This window comes from Chiloscyllium plagiosum, chromosome 6, assembly GCF_004010195.1.
Source record: "Chiloscyllium plagiosum isolate BGI_BamShark_2017 chromosome 6, ASM401019v2, whole genome shotgun sequence".
In the NCBI taxonomy this organism is placed as follows: Eukaryota; Metazoa; Chordata; class Chondrichthyes; order Orectolobiformes; family Hemiscylliidae; genus Chiloscyllium; species Chiloscyllium plagiosum.
The window spans coordinates 88,022,425-88,043,220 of NC_057715.1; the positions used below are offsets into that span (position 1 = coordinate 88,022,425).

At 40.0% G+C, this 20,796-nt stretch overlaps 1 protein-coding gene across 2 annotated transcripts in view; it reads left to right on the top strand.

The window, feature by feature from the left end:
• The first annotated feature begins 1,781 nt into the window (after positions 1-1,781).
• Positions 1,782-20,796, top strand: part of rfc3 (replication factor C (activator 1) 3) — an 83,114-nt gene continuing 64,099 nt past the window's right edge. The window contains exons 1-6 of one of the 2 annotated variants that reach the window (XM_043692069.1): positions 1,782-1,987; positions 7,218-7,355; positions 9,689-9,756; positions 13,848-13,945; positions 17,176-17,357; positions 20,359-20,495. In XM_043692069.1, coding sequence (XP_043548004.1) covers positions 1,901-1,987; positions 7,218-7,355; positions 9,689-9,756; positions 13,848-13,945; positions 17,176-17,357; positions 20,359-20,495 — 710 coding nt within the window. In that variant the 5' untranslated portion in view covers positions 1,782-1,900. The remainder of the gene's footprint in view (positions 1,988-7,217; positions 7,356-9,688; positions 9,757-13,847; positions 13,946-17,175; positions 17,358-20,358; positions 20,496-20,796) is intronic. The other variant, XM_043692068.1, reaches the window with a different exon arrangement.

Sequence of the window (20,796 nt, forward strand, 5' to 3'; positions counted from 1 at the left end):
CGTCCTGGGTATTGGCATACCCGTAATCCCCGGTATTCGTTCTGGCGTGATACGGCGATGCCCCTTACTGACCTGATGGCCCAGATATCTTACTTCTTGCTCCACAAACTGGAGTTTTGACCTGGAGACGCGTAGGCCCTGTTTCCCCAGGAAGTTCAGCAGGGCAACGGTGTCTGCTCGTACCTCCTCTTCTCTCGGTCCTGAGAGGAAGAGATCATCGACATGTTGGAGCAATTGATTCTCCGCGTTACACCGAAATCCTCCTAAGATCTGCTCCAGTATTTGTCCAAACAAGCTGGGTGACTCCGTGAATCCCTGCGGCAAGACTGTCCATCTTAACTGTCGCTTTCGTCCGGTGAAGGGATTCTCCCATTCAAATGCAAAAAGGTTCCGACTTTCTTCATCAAGGGGGCAACCCCAGAAGGCATTCTTCAGACCTATTACGCTGAACCATTCATGTTCGGGGGGAAATTTACTCATTAACGTGTAGGGATTGGGCACCACCGGGTATCTAGCCTGGACTACTTCATTCAACCCCCGCAAGTCTTGCACCAGCCTATACGTCCCATCCGGCTTTCTCACAGGGAGTATTGGAGTATTGAAAGGGGACATACATTCCTCCAGTAGTCCATCTGTGATTAATCTTTCTATCACAGGTTGTAACCCCTCCCGTCCTTCCATAGCAATCGGGTATTGTTTCCTTCTTACCGGGCCTCTTCCTGGTAACATGGTGATTTGGAGAGGTTTGATGTTTAGACCCCCTATGTTCCCCTCTCGGTACCATACTTCCGGGTCTATTTGTTGATCATCTTCTTCGGCGAGGGCGAACAACCTTACCACCATTTCCCCGTTACTTGGTACCGTTCCGATCCCTAGTTTGACCTGCAAGTCTCTTCCTAACAAATTAAACCCCGCCGATGGCAGTAGAAGGAAGTCTCGTTGAGTAGTTCTGTGTTCATACCCAATTTCCACGTCCTCCAACACTGGGACTTGTAATTTCTGTCCTCCAATTCCAGATACCCCCATAACTTTTCCTCCTGCTCGGATGCCGGGAGGTATTTGGATTATACTTGATCTTTCGACTCCCGAGTCCACCATAAATGTGATCTCCGAGCCTTGGGGCCCTACTTTCAAGTTTACCAGGGGTTCCTGTCGATAGTCCTTTTGCCCCAAGGGTAGGAACCCCCGACCTCCCTAATCTTCCTCCATCAGGGCGTACGACCTCACCTCCTGCTTGTAGCGGGAGCACTCCCGTTTAAAATGTCCCTCTTCATTACAATAGTAACATCTGAGTGTCCTCTTCGTTTCCCTGTCGCGGTCTCGCGTTCCTCCACTCTTCCTTTGTTCCGGCCATGGTTCTCTTTTCCTCTGCCCTTGCCACGACTCTCCCCTTTCCTGTTCCTGCCACGGCTCTCCCTTTTCCCTCCTTCCAGCTGTCACTTGTTGCACCGTCTGCATCATTTGGTCCAGGCACATCTTAAAGTTTAAACCGAAATTACCTCTCACACATTGGCATTTGGTTGAGACATATGTCACTTATCAACATTTCCACCTCCTTATTACAAATGAATATGACAAACTGCCTAGTTTTGTGTCAGAGGTAAAAAGGCATAAGGATAGAAATGTACTGTGCTCTTTTGAGTTCTGAATGAAGCAGCAATGTGCAAAACCAAAAGGTAGATGTTGTGAGTTTCCAAGTAAGTACTGTACAAAGAAAGCAAGAGGTCAGAAATGTATCCGGCTCTCATGCAGAAGTTGGATGGCTGTCATCAGTCACGTGCACACCGTACTGCGGCTGCGCGTGGCCGGAAGGCTGTTTGAGGAGAAGCGCGCGAGCGCGCGGTGGCGGTTTGTGAGCGCGGGAAGCGGGTGGCGGGTTACCGATTACCGACAACCGACAATGAGTCTGTGGGTGGACAAATACCGGCCAACGGCTCTCAGCAAACTGGACTACCATAAGGAGCAGGCCAGTCAGCTCCGTAACCTGGTGAGTGATAGCGCTCTGTCTTCTCCGTTCCAGTGTTGATCATAACATAGAGTGTAAGGCCGGAGGTGTACGGCATTGTATTTATTCTGCAGTTTATGATCAAGTGGCGAATTTTATCCCCGTCAGCATTGCTGCTGCAAAGAAGGAAGCCGATTGCTGTGCCGTAATGATAGTTTTCTGCTGATATTGCCTTCATCTTTCCGTTCTTCTTGCTGTATTTGATAATGTTTTTAAACTGAGGATGTCTAATCTCTGGGTAGAATTGTATTGTTTCCAGTTGTGCTGAGTCTCTTCCCTCATTTAGCCTTACGTGGGATGTGGGCATTATTGGCAGGTCCAGTATTTGCTCATTCTTAATGGTCCTTGAAATTTAGATTCTTAGACCATTTTGGAGAGCGGTGAAGTCAACCACCTTCAACCAAATTCAGAGATATTGAAGATATTTTCTAACTAACCTATTCAAAGGTGTTATAATACACTTCTGAAGCAAGTGCAACTTGAACCCAGTTCACCTGGCTCAGAGGTAGGAATGCTACCATTGCACTATTACTGAAATTTAAATGCTGTCAACCAGTGAAGCCCAAACCATCTGAATGGTTTTTGATAAATGTATAGGTTTGCTGACCTATCTACAGGGGCAGCTTGCAGGAAATTAAATCCGTGCAAAATGAAAGCTAAAGGCATGTGGTTTGGAGAACTTTTCACTGGACTTCTGAAAGCATTTTGTAGTATTGTTTAGTATGTTGTAGTATTGAAAACATGGCAGTCAATGTATACACAGTAAACTCACAGTCAAGCATTTAATTGTGACCAGCTAACTGGTTTTCATGATGTTGATTTTGGGATAAATATTCTCCAGAAAATTTGGTATAACTGTCTTGTTCTTTGAAATAGTACCATCTTTCCAAGTGGGCAGATTGTAGCATTGATTTAATATTTAATCTGAAAGATGGCACTTCTGCAATGAAAAAATCTCTGTACTACACTTCATGCATCATATTAGCATAGACCATTGGTAAACTTTGTGTTTCTTGTTCATCAATAACACTCAGACCAGTGATACTTGGAGCATGTGGAAGTGCATTCAGGCCATTACCAACCAACGGAACAGCATCACTTGCTTGTGCTGATGACACGTCCCTCCCGGATGAGTTGAACAACTTCTATGCACGGTTTGAGGCATAAAATGACATGGCAGTGAGGAAGATACTCCCCGTGCTGAAGACGTCTTCAGTGTCCTGCCTCAATGACTACCGCCCTGTTCTGCTAACACTCATCATCATGAAGTGCTTAGAGCTGCTTGTAATGAGGCATTTTAAGACTCTGCTGCCCTCCTCACTGGACACCCTGCAGTTTGCATATCGTCCCAACTGCTCAACAGATGATGCCATTTCCACCATCCTCCATCTGGCCCTCATCCACGTGGACAAGAAGGGCATCTACATCAGATTATTGTTCATAGACTTCAGTCCTGCATTCAACACAATCACTCCTCAGCATCTGATTGAAAAGCTGAGTCTGCCCTGCCTGAATACCTCCCTCTGTAAGTGGATCCTGGAATTCCTGACTGCGAGACCTCAGTCAATCAGGATTGGGAACAGCTTCACCATCACACTGAGCATGAGGGACCCTCAGGACTGTGTGCTTAGTCCACTGCTGTTCACCCTGCTGACATGACTCTGCAGTGGTGCACTGCTCGAATCATCATATCGTTAAGTTTGCTGATGACTCCACTGTAGTGGGTCTCATTAGCAGGAATGATGAGTCAGCATACAGAGAGGAGGTGCAGTGGCTAACAGACTGGTGCAGAACCAACAATCAGTCTCTGAACATGGACAGAACTAAAGAGATTGTTGACTTGAGGAGGCCACGGAGCGACCATTCTCTGGACATTGACTGCTCTCCTATGGAGATCGTGAAAAGCAGCAGATTTCTTGGCGTCCACCAGGCGAAGAATCTCACCTGGTCCCTCAACACATGCTCCATAGCCAAGAAAGCCTAAACGTCTCTACTTTCTGTGTAAGTTGAGGAAAGCCCATCTCCCACCTCCCCCCAATCCTCACCTCTTTTTACAGAGGGTTCTTTGAGAGTACCCTGAGCGGCTGCATCACTGCCTGGTTCGTGAATTGCACCGCCTCAGATTGTAAGACCTTACAATGGATACTGAGGACAGCTGAGAAGATCATCGGGGTCTCTCTTCCCTCCATTATGGACATTTACACTACACACTGCATCCGCAAGGCTAACATCATTGTGGATGATCCCACATATTCCTCATTCAAACTCTTCTCCCTCCTGTTGTCTGGCAGAAGATACCGGAGCATTTGTTCTCTCACGGCCAGACGGGCAATAGTTTCTTCCCCCAAGCCATCAGGCTCCTTAACGCTCTATAATCACACTCTCTTCCATCTGCAATTCTTTGCACGACTTTATGAATTGCTGCTAAAACAATAGTTTATTAATGATCATTCATTATTACCCTAACATGTCCACCACTGTGCCTTTTTGTCTTGTCAGGATTACTGTGCTGTCTTGTGTGTTTTGCACTTATGTACTTTATGCTGCCCTATGTATGACTACTCTCGTGTAATTTGCGTTGTCCATGCAGCATCTTTGGTCCAGGAGGAACGCTGTCTCATTTGTACTATGTCAGTTGTATATAGTAGAAATGACAAAGCTACTCTTAATGTCTGCCTCCTGAGTTACAAATGTAGGGCAAATTTATATATCAAGTTACTTTTCAGTTTGGAACAGAATAAATAAATTACATCATATAGACAAGTTAATGGGAATAATTTTGCCGCCAGTAGACATGGTTGTAAGGAGATCAAAGCCGGAAACTGAATACAGTATTTATGTGACTTCAAAGTGACAGGTAGGGAAGCAATGGTATAGCGTTGTGTGGTATAAATGCAATAGCAAAAAATAATATTGGATCAGAAGACATAGAATCCATATATGTGGAGGAACGGAAATCTTAAAAAAAAATACTCTTAGGAAAACCAGCGGGCCCCCTAAGAGAACCTAGGTGGTGGGATAGAGAATATTTCCGGTAATAATAAGGACATTTAACAAAGTCAGTATATCATCATGGGTGACTTAATATTGACATAAAATGGGATAGTCAGATTGACAGGTATCCATGAACAAACATTCAGTGTGTTTGGGACAGATGCCAAGAACAGTTTATTTTAGATCTGGTTATGTGTAATGAGGCAAGCTTCCCTGGCACATTTTTCTCTTGTGAAACGGTGATTGTATTTATTTACTCTCCTTATTTTGCCCCTTGAATCTTTTTAGTAAGTTTGGAATGCTATTCATGTCTTTTACTGTGAAGATTGACTTTTACAAGTATTTATTCAACTTCTTTGCTATTTCTTGGTTTCCCATTGTTATTTGCCCAGGCTCACTTTTGAAGGGGAGAAAGTGAGGTCTGCAGATGCTGGAGATCAGTGCTGGAAATGTGTTGCTGGAAAAGCGCAGCAGGTCAGGCAGCATCCAGGGAACAGGAGAATCGACGTTTCGGGCATTCCTGAAGAAGGGCTTATGCCCGAAACGTCGATTTTTCCTGTTCCCTGGATGCTGCCTGACCTGCTGCGCTTTTCCAGCAACACATTTCCAGCTCACTTTTGAAGGGGCCTCTTTTCACTTTGACTTCGCTCTTTTAATGTAGTTGGAGATGCTCTTGATGTTCAGCTTGACATCACTTGCAAGTTTTCCCTCAAAGTTTATTTTCCTTGTCTTTATTGTGCTTTGGTCAATTTTTATTGGTTTTTAAACTTGCCCAATCCTCTTGCTTACCACAATAGGTCTGAGGACTAGTTCATGAAATGCATCCAAGATGGAACAAATATGTGGAGTCACCTAAGCAATAGGCTGTTTTAGACAAGATAATATGCAATGAGACAGGTATTTGGAAATTTTATACTGAAGGATGCTTTGGGGAGCTGTGGTGAAACGGTTAAAAATTATGTCCCAATACATGTGTGAATCTAACCGGAATGGAGGTATTGGGCCAAGCAATGGAATGTGGTGAAACATGTAGAGTGAGTATAAGCCAGACCTGTTGTAAGTATGAGACCTGGTTGTGGCGGCGCTGCGGGGAATAAAATGCTCATATTCTAGCAGACTCGCCTCTTGGTCGTTTGTTCTGTGTCAGACTACTCTCCTACGAACCTGACCTTGAGAATTTTTTAAAACAGGAGCAGTGATCAAAATAGTATAGAATTTCATATTAAGTTTTCGTGATGTGGTTAAGTGCAAAACAAGATTTTTCTTTTCCTTTTGAAACAGTTAAATGGATTGCTTGAAAGCTCAACAATTAACTGCATTTACCATCTGCACAATACTTTCCTTCCTTAAATGATATTCTTTTACAGTTTGCTGACCATTATACCTACAGGTACATAATCCTTTATCCAAAACACTCAGGAACACCTCATTTTTGGAATTCAGAATTTTTCAAATTTTGGAATAAATGATAGTTTGACTGTGAAATTTTTAAAAAGTCTTACCGAACAGCAGACTCACTGTGAGTACTACAGGCCCTGAGACAGAATTTAGGCACTGCAAGTGCTGGGCCATGCCCACCCACATCGCTTCTGAGTGACATGCATTAAGTGGGTGTGGAGTTGGGTTAACTGTTTGCACGCCAAACAAACTTGTTAATGAGAAAAAAACTTTATCAAAACAACCTTCAGATTTTGGGGCTTTTCGGATTTTGGGATTTCGGATAAAGGCTTGTCTACCTGTATTTGGGTGTAATTTTCAAGTTTGTGAAATCAAAAAAATGGTGCCTAGTGTATTTCATGATCTAAGGGCCTCCTAAAATGTTCTATTTCCATACAAGTACTTTCAAAATATGGTCAAAACAGAAGTGCAGCAGAACTGAGAGTGACTTCTATGAATATTTCAAAAAATATGCATTTAAAGCAGTTTTATGAGAAGGGCGAATGGATGGGTCTAAAAGTAACGGATCAAGGATGATGTGATGAATTGCTGCTTTCTGTGCTGTAAACCTGATTTTTTAAATATATTCCTTAACAATATACATTACTGTCATTGGAAAATAAATCTTTGTTTGGCTCTTTGGACTTAATTCTACATGAGTTAGCCACTACTCTTATTCTAAGCAGCGATTTTCAAATAATGATCAAAATAGTATCATCTCACTGTATTTATCAAGCAAATTTCAGTGGCTATTTAGTGATCTTTGTTTTGTTTCCACCAGGTTCAATGTGGTGATTTCCCTCACTTGCTGGTATATGGACCTTCAGGCTCAGGGAAGAAGACTAGGATAATGTGTTTACTTCGGGAGCTTTATGGTGCAGGAATAGAGAAGCTAAGGATTGAGCACCAAACAATTACAGTAAGGAATTGGATTGTGTGTATGAATGTAATTATCAGCAAATTGCAGCTATTTTGAATCAATATAATTTTCATCTGGAATTTAGGTATGTTTGTGGAATAACCTATATGCTTTTTTTACATATTCAGTGTTTTTGTTTTCACAGTGCAGTTTGAGCAAAGTAACTGAAAATTCTGTTTTTGCAAGTGCCATAGGAACAGTTATTTATGGAAGATTTGCTAAATGACTTCTGTTCTTATTAGCATCATCAATTTGGAATACTGTACATTGTCATCTAGTCATCTCTACAAATCAGTATGATTCTAAAGCAGAATCTACTGGTCAACCAACATGGTGCTTGTTCCCAAAATTAGTGTGTAGTATATTTAATTGTTTTAAATGCTGCAAATTTGTGATCCTGCATATTGCCTTCAATGATCCCAACCAACAGATTTCCCAATCCCTATGAGGGATTCAGGGTTCACAACTGTCTGAACACTAACTCCTCCCTTCAAATGTGTGCGAACTGGATAGGATCGGAGTGGGAATATGAATATGTTTTCTACCTGTGATCTAATTGTGCTGCCGGTGATTTTTAGGCTAACTGCTGATTTCTGTATTCTTGAATTCCATGCTTTTGTCTTGTGCCTCCCTCGATAAAATGAAGGGTACTGCGTAGCTTGTTGAATGTTTCCTCAAATTACTGTGCCACAATCTACTTATGCCCTGTAAAGATCATGTCTTATTTTACAGTATTTTCAATTGTGGTCTAAAATGAACAGTTGTGAGAAGACTGGGATCCACTTTGTTTCCTGTCACCAGATCCAAATTTTGAATTTAGAGGAAGTTATGGAATGCATCTTATTGATTTTTTTTAAAATGCTCTTTGGAAGAAGTAATGATTACATTACACTGCAATCAGTTGTTGTAGTATATACTAGACTAATGGTTATGTTACAGTGCTATTAATTCAGGCCTCTGAGTTTAATGATTTAGGGCATGAATTCAGATCCCGCCAGGGCAGCTAGGAGATTTTAATTTCAGGTAGTCGTCGTCTTCAAAATTGATTTCAAAGGTCAGTATTCATGAACTTAAGTGACATTGTAATTTGGAGTGGACCATTTAACCCCTTTAACCTTGCACCACCATTCAATAAAATCGAAGCTGAATTGATTGTAGCTTTGACTTTTTTGCTGCCCCTTAAGGCAACTGCATGATTGTTATTCAAAAAGCTAATCTACTGTCCTTACCTGGTCTCATTTTATGTTTGGCTTTAGACCCATAACAGCGTGGTGTATTATTAACTTGCCTCTGAAATGGCTAAGCAAGCCACCCAGTTGACTCAGATTGTAAATAAACTTTCACAAAGCCAGATGGACCACTTGGTATCAGGCTAGGCATCAGCAAGTTATAAGATCAATGCAGCCCTGTCAACCTCTCACATTTGTCCTAACTAATGTCTGGAAATGTGTATAAAAATTGGGAGTGCTCTCCCACAGATGAGCCATGGTCTGGGCTGAGCTTTGAAAAAAATTAAACGCTTCTGAAAAGGCATGAAATGTAACATGCGATGATTATCAGTGACCGAGGTTTTACTACATCTCTCTTTACATTCCCTGGTGACAAAAGAGTCTGAAGCGGCCGTGATAGGAACCCCTAGTCCAGAAAGCAGTGGTGAGAGACGTAGAACCAGATGCTGCCTTGGTGTTTGTATTAATGTGGGTACAGTGGCGTTGAGGTCACGAGGCATAGTTTGGGAATAGCTGCCCAATGGGGCTCTTTTACTACTAGGTTGGGACCATAAATAACTCTTCCCTCCTTGGTTCCTCAACATACTATCACAAAACTAACTTTAGTGCGTCCATGTACTTCTCACTGCCTCTGCAAATTTGGGTTTCCCATCCTGTATGAAGATTAAAGCCCCTCATTGATCACTGTATTTGACTATATATGTGCATCTACTTACTGATTTGTGTAGCCAACAATTCTAGCTCCTACCTAGTGTAGATGGCCTGTAAGCAACTTCTATCAATATTCTCTGCCCCTTGCTGTTTCTAATTTTTTTTGCCCAAACTAATTCTGCCTCTGAATTTTCTGAACTGGGATCCTTTCTCTCTCCTTAGTCTTATCAATTTTTTTTAAATCAAGGACATCCATTGTCTGTCTTTTTGCCAATCTCATCAAACTGTATCCTTTCACATACTACAAAGGTTCAAGAAGGTGGCTCACTGAATTTTCAAGTTCAGGATGGACAAAGGTTGTTCCTATAAACTAATGGTCGAACTCTGACAAATCAAACTGGCATGAAGTATTCATATTGTAAATTCTGACTACTTTATTGTGCATCCTTGCAGACACCATCCAAAAAGAAGCTGGAAATAAGCACAATAGCAAGCAACTATCATCTTGAAGTTAATGCAAGGTAGGTGCTTAAAATATTGAAAATTTTATTCAGTTATCTGCAATTGTAAGAGTCTTAATCTAAAAATGGTGAGGTCTGTCTGGCAAGTTGAAAATGCTTTTGTTGTTGACATTTGAAATTTGTGTTTGCTATGCACTCTGACCATTTGATGCCAATTTTCCATTAATCTTGATGTGTGTCAATTTCTGAGGATTGAAACAAGATGAAAGCCTTTGTACTTCACTAATACTTACAATTCACTCTATGGAAGCATTGGGTGTACCACTTTCTAGATATCTTGTGTGTAAATGATGATACTGGAGTGTTTATTATGTCATAGCCTAGTTTGCTGCAGCATCCATTGGAATTTAGGCTTTGAGGTTGTGCTTTGGTGAAATGTTATAATAATGATGAACAGAAACAACTGTGTGTCCTGCTCCATTTCTTAAGAACCATATGTCCAGTTGTACTTATTTCCACTGTCAAATATCTTTGTCCCTATGAATCACTTTTACGTAAATATAAATGTATGAAAGTTGTGTGTTGATTCCATAGAATCATATAGCAAGGAAACAGACCCTTTCGTTCAACCCATCCATGCCACCAGACATCCTAATCTGACCTAGTCCCATTTGTCAGCATTTGGGCCCATATCCCTCTAAACTCTTCCTACTCCAATATCTATGTCTTTTAAATGTTGTAATTGTATCAGTCTCCACCACTTTCTCTGGCAGCTCATTCAATACATGCAACACTCTCTGCTTGAAAAAGATACCCCGCAGGTCCTTTTCAAAATCTTTCTTTTTCCTCTCGCCTTAAATCTATGCCCTTTAGTTTTGGAATTATGCACCTGCAACCCTAGATCTCTTTGTTTGGCAACACTCCCCAGGACCCTACCATTTAAGTGTATAAGTCCTGCCCTAATTTGCCTTACTAAAATTCAACACTTCTATTTATCTAAATTAAACTCCATCTGTCACTCCTTGGCCCATCAGCCCACATGATCATGGTCCCATTGTACCCTGTGATAATCTTCACTGTCCACTACACCACTTATCTTGGTGTCATCTGCAAATATACTAACTATGACTCTGATATTCACATCTAAATCATTTACATAAATGAGGAAAAACAGTAGACCAGCACTAATCCTTGTGGCATACAGTTGGTCACAGGCATCCAGTCCAAAAAGCAACTCTATACCATCAACCTCTACCTCCTACCTTCAAGCCAATTTTATATCCAATTGGCTAGCTCCCCCTGGATCCCATGTGCTCTAACCTTACTACCATGCAGAACCTTGTGAATGTTTTACTGAAGTCCATATAAACAAGTTTACCACTCTGCCATTATCAATCTTCTGTGTCACCCCTTCAAAAAAAACTAAATTTAGTGAGACATGACTTCCCATGCACGAAGCCATCTTTACTATCCCTAATCAGTCCTTGCCATTCCAAATGCATGTAAATTCTGTCCCTCTGGATTCCCTCCCAACAACTTGTCCACCACTGATGTTGGGCTTATTGGTCTATAGTTCTTGGCTTTTCAAAACAGCCTTTCTTAAATAATGGCACCGCATTAGTCAACCTCCACTCTTATAGCAGCTCACACATAGGTATCAATAATGCAAATTTCTCAGAAAGGGGCCCAGCAATCGCTTCCCTAGCTTCCCACAAAGTTCTGGGAAACACCTGATCAGGTCTCAGGAATTTATATATCTATATGCATTTTAAGACATCCAGCACCTCCTATTCTGTAATATGGACACTTTTCAAGATATCACTACTTATTTCCTCAATTATTCTAGCTTTCATGTCCTTCTCTACAGTAAACACTGCAAAATACTCGTTTAGTATCTCTCATCTCCTGTGGTTCCACATATAGATGGCCATGTTAACCTCTAAGGAGCCCTATTCTCCCCCTAGTTATTCTTGTGCCTTTACTGTACTTATAAAATCTCTCCTTTTGGATTCTCCTTTGTTCTATTTGCCAAAGCTTTCTCATGTCCCATGTTTGTCCTCCTGATTTCCTTTTAAAGTTCACTCTTACTGCTCGTGTACTTCTCAAGAGGTTCACTCGATCCCAGTTGTCTATACCTGACCTATGCTTCCAGTTTTTATTTGACCAGAGCTCAGTTGCTCTAGTCATCCAGAATTACTACTCCTACTAGCCTTGCCCTTCACACTAACAGGTAAATGTCTTCTTTTGATTGGTAACTTTTTTTATTGAGTGTATTTGACTCTTGTTTCCAGCAAATGTAAATGAACCATGTTATCAACTCAACTGATCATGTTAAATTGTTTGTGTATTTGTTAGTGCATTCAGGATAGTTCAGCACTCTCTCAGAATGGCATATAACAATAGGCATTTTGTCTTGAACTTCAGAAGTCTATATAGTCAATTTAATATTCCTCAAGTTGTTCATGTTTGACCTATTCATTTAACTCGCAAAATGCCAACAAATATTGGCATGCTTGGATGTGATTCCATGATTGGGCTGCACTTGCTGAGTGCAGTAATAGCTACACTAAAATCAATTGAAGTCTCAACGTGGATCATATACATTCATAGTACCTGTTCAATATGACAAAGGAATATGCTCAAGGCTTACATAGCTTTTTTTTAAAATTATTCAGAAAAATGAGAAACTTGTAGTTCCATTGCTTTCTGTGTAGGGCCTTGGCTGGAGTTGTCTTTCTAACCAAACTATGCCTTGAATTGTGTACTTGAATTTGCCATTTTTGGGTTTGTCCTGAAGAGCGCAAGATGAAAAGTTTCTGAAACATGCCTCTCTCTTCAGTAGCTTTCAGAACTAACTGATCTAGTCTTGCATGATACCCCTTGAGCTAGCAAAAAGGCCATTTCTGGTATCCCGTTTGAATTCAAACATAGATCCCAGAAAAGTGAGAATTTGAACTCCTTCCCAATTGCTTTGCTTTTTCTCTGCACAGAGACACACATGATGACCAACATTTCTAGATACTTTCTTATCAGCTTGTTAAGAGATATTATCATACTTGTTTGATTATATCGAATGCATATTGGCTTGATACTGTTCTAGTATGCATTTTCAGTTGGACTTTTCAACCAAACATGTGCATGGCTCTCAAAGGAACCTCAGTATGTTTTACTCTGCTTCTAAGGAAATTGTTAGGTTCTTTTCCTGAGGTTTCACACACCAGATGCAATTCGCGCACACCAACTTCTGCAAACAGTTTAAAGTTAATTAAAGCTTATACAAGCTAAGTCAACCCCCCCCCACTTTCACATGCATGCGAAGGTAAGTCAAAGTGAGGAACTGAACAAAGAATATACCCCCTTTTATACAGGTTAGTTGGTCATGCTGACAGATACTCTGGCCACTCCCCCATAGTCACATGCCACTCAAGACAATCCCCAGTCACTTCCTCAGAGTCACATATTACCCCAGGTACAATGGTACGATGAAATCATCCTCAAGAAATAATGCAAATGTAAATATCCTAATCCTGCAGAATCGTTATGCTGCTAATTTCCTGACTCAGTGACTCCCCAAGGCAATGCGGGTGCAACATACCTAGCTTCAGGGGGTGGCTAGAAAGCATTTCTGAACGGAAGATATTGAACGATAGTTTAATTTGATAATATGGAGAGTACGAGCAAATGACTGTTTAATTGGACTATCATTTGCATTCTTGCATGAATGTTGTCCCCACCCACTTCCAAAATGTTCACTCAGCGCAGTTTAACTCTTTAATATCACATTAGTGTCCAGAGAGAGAGAGAGAGTCCCATTTAATCTTTTAACATTACAAAATGAATCTTATTTAGTGGAACCAGATTCAAATCCTGATCTGTGCTGATGCTCCGACTACAATTTGCAGCAAAATTCCTGGACTTGGGAAGAGGAAGAATCAGCTGGAGTTTCTGATTCTATTTATGGGCAGAATTGTTTGGTTATATATCGTTTTCCCCTGATTAAATAGCTTACCAATGACATCAATCTGAGCTTGTAGGAATAAAGTTTGTGTTGAATATTGGATATCACCAAGTTTGTTTCATCTTGTGCATCCTTCAGCTGTCATACTTCTAGCTTAAACAGATCAGAATCCCAAATTATTTTTCTGTTACAGTGATGCTGGGACCAGTGACCGTGTAGTTATTCAAGAACTGATTAAAACAATAGCACAATCTCAACAGCTTGAGACAAGTACTCAAAGAGACTTCAAAGGTAAGAGGCTGTACAATTTAAATCTAATCATTTAAGGATTTCACTAATTTACGTTTTGTGCATATTGCACATAACACAAAAGACCCAAATCTACCAAACAATCTCAGGTGAGGCAAAGGTCAAAATTTAAGTACGATTGCTAAGCATGAATTAATGGATAAACCAATAATTCAATATAAATTGCTCATTAAATAGCAAATTCGAAGATTCACAAATATGTCAGACAGTCCACTCAGCACATACAACAGCAGTTTCAGCTTTTGATCTTCTTTGGGTGGAATTCCAGCTCCTTCCCTTTAATGTGGTGGTCACCAATTCTCACCAAACAACAATTTTCCCTTCAATCCAAGTCTTGTGTATAGACTTGAGCAAAATGATACACCTCAGCAAAACCTCTTCAGCCCTGCTCTTGATTTGTTTTGATGGTGACCTTTAGTCTAGCACTCCTTGAGAACCTTGTACATTGCATTCCTGATCTAGGTCAATCAGTTTTTTTTTATAATTTCTGAAACCGTGCAGCAATCTTCTTTTTCCCTCTTCCCACTCTCGGATCCAGTTTTTGTATTTCCTTTTTCTTTACAATCTTCTTCCTCATATGAACCATGGCTTGAAAACTAGCCAAAGTCATATGGGGCTGTTTAGTGAACCTTTTTGAGATTGAATCCAACTGGGAGCCTGGCTTCTGGTCACCACTTTCGCCTGAATTCACACCTAGCCAAATAGCCATTTATTCTGGGGAAACATCATTATTGTCAGCAGATGGCAGGACAAAGACTGATACAGATGTGTCTTGATTGATTGATTTTTTTTTCAATCCTTTAGACCACTACTATCCTAAGTTGAATCATTTCTGGCAGCTCAGCCCATTGATCTTGCCGTGCCTTATTAATTAGATTGTGGTTGATCACTAACCTCTTTGCCCAATTCCTGAGCCACCTCCAAACCCTTGATAACATTTGTCTACTTGAACATGCTTGGTAATTGTACTTGCACATTTCCTGGGGTAGAGCTTTCCAAAGGTCACCACCCTCTGAAGGAATTCCTCTTCACAGATTTCAATAGCTTACCCTAATCATGAGATCATGTCACATGGTTCTAGACTCGCCAATCATGGAAACAGCTATGTCCACCTTAACATGCTGTGTATGAATTTTTAGTCCAAACCAGCTGCCATCTTGATGTTTGAAGGTCTAGAAAAGTCAAATCCTGTGTCCTTGTTTACCACACTTGTGTGAAAATAGATTTTCTACTCAGCCAAAAGGAAATTATAATTGAAAATAGCAAGAATATTATGGTTGACCTAACCTGTCCAGATTTATTACAGCATAATGTTTCCAACAGTCTGCACAGGTAAAAGAGCTGCCTAACTAATGTATATTGCCCCTGTAAAAAACAAAGAGTGGAGATAAATGGTTGTTTTTCTGGTTGGCTAGTGGTGTGCCTCTGACCAGTGTTGGGACCATCATTGTTTACAATTTTCACCAATGATTTGGAGTTAGTGACTAAATGTAGTGTGTCAAAATTTGAAGATGGCACAAAGGTGAGTGGTACAGCAAAATGTGCAGAGGACAAACAGTCTGCAGAGGGATACAGATAGATTAAATGAGTGGGCAAGGGTCTGGCAGATGGAGTACATTGGGAAATGTGAGGTCATACATTTGGTAGGAATAACAGCAAAATGGACAATTTAAATGGTGAAAAATTGCAGCATGCTACTGTGCAGAGAAACCTGGATGTCCTTGTGAATGAATTACAAAGTTGGTTTGCAGGGGCAGCAATTAATTAAGAAGGCAAATGGAATATTGACCTGTGTTGCAAGAAGGATGGAGATTAAAAACATGGAGCTTCAGCTGTATAGAGTATTGTGTACAGTTTTGGTCTCCTTACTTGAGAGAGGAAGATATACTGGCACTGGAGGTGATGCAGAAGAGGTTCACTAGTTGATTTCAGAGTTGAGAGAGTTGGCTTATGAGGAGTGAGTGAGTAGACTGGGCCTATATTAATTGGAATTTAGAACAATGAGGGAGATCTTATGGAAATGTATAAAATTATTAATGGAATAGATATGTTAGAAGACAGATGGTTGTTCCCATTGGTGGGTGAAGATAGAATAGGGGGCATTGCATCAAAATAAGGGGGAGCAGATTTAGGACTGAGTTGAAGAGGAACTTCTTCACCCAAAGGATTGCGAGTCTTTGGAATGCTCTGCCAATTGAAGCAGTCGAGGCTATCTTGTTGAATGTTTTTAAGCCAAAGTTAGATTTTTGAACAGTAAAGGAATTCAGGGTTATGGTGAATGGGCAGATAAATGGAGCTTGGTCCACGATAAGGTCAACTATAATCTTTTTGAATAGCTGAGCAGGCTCAAGGGCCCAGCTGGCCTACTGCTCCTATTTCTTATGATTTTAGTGCTAAGGTATGTTTGGCTTGTATTTTGAACCGTAGGCGTGGGTGAGCAATTTTAAACTCAAGTTGTCTATTCATTGTACGACAAAAATGTTTTTGTTTTTCACTGTAATGTCAATGGGTGCCTTAGCATTTTCTTCTTTTGCTATCTTGTAGCTTCCCAACGTTCATCTCCCGATCTAGTGTTTTGTCTTCTGTTATCACATTCCAATTCTCCAATTGTTGCCAGGACAAGGCTTTTGGGTCTTTGTTTCCAGTGCTTGTATTTGAATGTCTTCTGTCTTCCTGTGGCTGGAAATCCTTTTTGATTTCTGAACAACTTCTCTTGATCCAAGCTTTCTGTACATCCAGCTGATTCTAAGCATCCTCTATTATGCCGGCATTTCAAAAGCTGCTCTCCTTTATCGTTTCTTCAGAGAGTCTAACTTTTCAGCTCCATGCTGTTGCTTTTAGATTTCCAGACACTGTATAAGTGACTGGTCACATCGCTTGTTGTAACTAGTCTAGCTTGGATTTCATTATTGGGTGTTAATTTGGATATCATCAAATCTTCGTACTTGGAATTGTCCACTGAGTCTCTACCTTGGTCCTTCCAATCTTAACTTTTCCATTGCTATTTTGAACCATAATATTGGTCTTTGCCTCATTTATATTCAATTTGAAAGACACTGTCTTTTGAGTAGGATTGGCATGGTCTTTAACTTTGTTCTGACAAAACAACACAGCATGTTAAACAAATTGTTATAGATTTTGTATCTACATGTACAATGTAGGAAAAAAGCAAAGCAATAAATTAAACATTCTCATTTAAATTATTCTTTCAGTTGTATTGCTGACAGAAGTTGATAGATTAACAAAAGATGCCCAGCATGCCTTGAGGAGGACAATGGAAAAGTACATGTCGACCTGCAGATTAATTCTTTGTTGTAACTCAACATCGAAAGTCATTGCACCTATTCGTAGCCGATGTCTTGCAGTGCGAGTCTCTGCGCCCAGCATTGAGGAAGTAAGTGTTCTTGGCTTGATGCAGTTCTTGATTTTAGGATTTTACTTGACCACATAAGTCATCTACTAAATTGAAATGCTTCCCTGATTATTTGCTGCATATAATAATTTCAACTTCCATAGATCATTAGTGTCATAGCTCAGTCTGAACCCTTCTGTATTGAGTTCTGTGGCCTCTGTCACCTGACTGAACACTTTGTCTCATTCGTATGCATGAGAAATGATGGGGATTGTAAGAGACAAATAATGTTTACTTATAGTACAGGACTGAGAGTTGGTGGTTAATCATAATATGAAAACACTCGTAACTTTTCCCTGATTTTTAGAAAATCTGTTCCACAAAGAAATGTGAAAATGTGTTTTCATTTTTGTAACCGATCAGTAAGGATCAATTGCGTCTGTTTATTTTCCCTTAATCAGTAGAAACTTAAATTTGGCAATATGATATCACTGTCCTATTCTGTCTCTCGGCTTGTTATGTCTTAAAATTTCTCTCTCTTCTTAAAAAGGTTTTAAATGTCTGCTCTAAATAATCTTGAAATAAATCTTCAACAGTGCTATTAAGAATGTTATCATAATACTATCTTTAAACAGAGAACCAATAATTGAATCCCAGATTAATGCTCCAATAAAACAATTTCCAATCCAATCACAGCGGCTTTAAATTTAAACTCTAATGATAGTTCTGGAGTATAGAACTAGCCTCAATAATATTGACCGTGAAACTATCTATTGCCATAAAAGCCCAGTTGCTTCACTAATATCCTTTTGTTAATGGAAGCAAATCAGCAGTCCTTCCCTGATCTGACATCCTCATGAGTCCTGACCTACAGTAGTTTGTTTGACTCTTAATTGCCCTCTGAGTAGGCTAGCAAACCTCTCAGTTCACAGGACAGTTGGAGTGAATAAATGCTGGCATTGCAATTAATGCCCACATCCCATGAAAGAATTATCATAAAAAGTGCAACTTAATGAGTGACCGTAATGCATCCTAGAAAACTAGGCCACCTGTCTTATAGTCAGACTCTGGGAAAGGATTGCTAAAATACCAGTGTTCCAAACAGATATCAAATCATTAAGCTCCCAAGTGAAGGGTTAACGTGGCTCTTCCCCTTTACTCACTCATCCCCTTGGTTGGTCAGAATAAGGTTAATGTAAAAAGGATGCTTTTTGTTTGTTAACGCCTTTCACCCAAAGCAAATAATATTTTGAGGTACCAATTTAACCAGGCTTCCTGAGTTAAGAGTTTATTCAGTATTAAATGTAAACGAAATAAAATAAGCATGAATAACAGATTTAGTAATGAGATGTGAATCCAAATAAAGATTAAAGTTAAAAGATCAATGGTACCTTTGGAACATGAAGATTACAGCAGAAAGTTGGTAGTTGAATAATTGATATTGTAATTCTTGGCTTTTGTAGGTTGGTTGAAATCTGTTAGTTGTGTTTTTTTTGTTCGTTGGCAGCTGTCAGTGCTTGAAGTCTTTTATCCTGTTGCCTTCTGATACAAGAGTCCTTTTACCTGAAACTGAGGTGATCAGAGGGTGGTTCTTCAACTGTGATGTTCATAGCACATTATTACATGAAGCTAATCAAAATATTATGCAAACCTCTGTTCATTAGCACACCTCCTTCCACGTAGACTAGGGTTCCAGTCAATTTTTAATCCTGTCCTTGTATGTTCCTGGAAGGGAAAAATACAAAATATGCCTGCAAGAGATGACCTTCTGCTGAGAGAGGAAGGCAGTCAGCATCCTGATGTCACTCTTGCACTCACTCACTCACACTGCTTAAAGCTTCTCTGGTATATCTGCAAGTGCAGCAATCCATGGATCCCAGATAGGAATTTGCCAGACAACACAGAATTTACATCTGCAGTCCTTTTTTATTGTAATTCTCCTTTTATTTCCGAAAAAAACCACTCATTTAAAAGTTTAAAAATGTGTGCAGTACTTCAGGTTGCGATCTGTTGTCATGACATTCTTTAAATTCAGTTATGGTCCATTTTGTGTCCATCAGAAAAGCCAAGTAAGTTGGCTATATAAACATTTCATCAGGAAGACTATTGCAGTGTTTCTCAAATCATATTTTCCCAATGTGATCCTATTTTATCACTTTACAATTAACCCCCTACCTTCAGCCACATTTCCAACTCCCACACATTGTCCCAGCCCCTTTCCTAAGCTCTGCCCCCATATACATTGAAGTCCCTTCAATGTACCACTCCCGCAGCTATTCTCAGCAGCTCTTCCCAATCAACCATCCTCACCCCATTCACAGTCACCAAGTCAGCAGCTCCTCACTCTTGATGCTCAGAAGAGGCGAGAGGTTTCTGAGCTCTGATGTGACTTCCGCATTTGGAGTTGTGACTACAGCTTGGGAACTGCTAGACCTAGGGGACTAAACTCTTAGGGTCTGTTGCAGGTGTTATTTGTCAAGAATGTTTGCTAAGACACAGGCAAAGAACTTTTTTCTCGCCAATCAGTCAGGTGTATATTCTTGCACTGAGAATTTGGAAGATGCTACAAAATAAAAATGTAGGTTTTCAAAGTAACAGTTCATTTAATGAATCTAACAAACAATAAATGTATATTTCATGCACTCACAGAATAGGCAGTATGGAATTTTAAAACATCAAAATATTTATATTAAACAATCCAATGGAATTTGACTTGTTCATTTGCAGTGCTACTATTTGGATGATAGGAGCATCTTTGGTTAACAGCAAAATGACTGGCTCAACACAGACAATGCTACTGTCGATTTTTAAAAAAACTGTACCAGTTGTCAGTATCCTTTGTAGATTCCGATCATTAGCGTTCTCATTTAAATGCTTCAAAGTTATCAGTGTTTCTGACATCGATCATTTAATCTTCACACCCAGTGACAAGTGCAAAATAGATCTGAGGCAAATATTTGGAAAATACTAAGGTTGGAGGTCTTCATTTAGACCATATTTTACAACGTTGTGAACATGATAATTCGTGCTTATCTGTTCCCAGATTTGTCATGTGTTGAGTGGAGTTTGCAAGAAGGAAGGTCTTGTTCTTCCTCAAGACCTGGGGAAGAAAATTGCAGAAAAATCCAATCGCAACCTGAGGAAAGCATTGCTTATGTGCGAAGCCTGCAGGGTTCAACAGTAAGTAACTCATTTTTAAAAGATATATCTAATTTATTCTTGAATATTACTGGAAATACTGTTTTTACCTCCTCTTATGAGAAGGTGGTAATGTATCCATATAACTGAATTCAACTTCTGAAGCTTGTACAGGTGGTTCTGCTATAAGTAGTCTTTCATTAATGCAAATTGGCTGTAATGCAATTAGTGATGAGGGAATGCTGTTTCTAAAATGCAAACTTTTAAAGTATGTGTTAGCTATAACACAATTACATTGCCAACACTCTTTTTAATTGCATTTGTATTGCACAATTTTTGTATA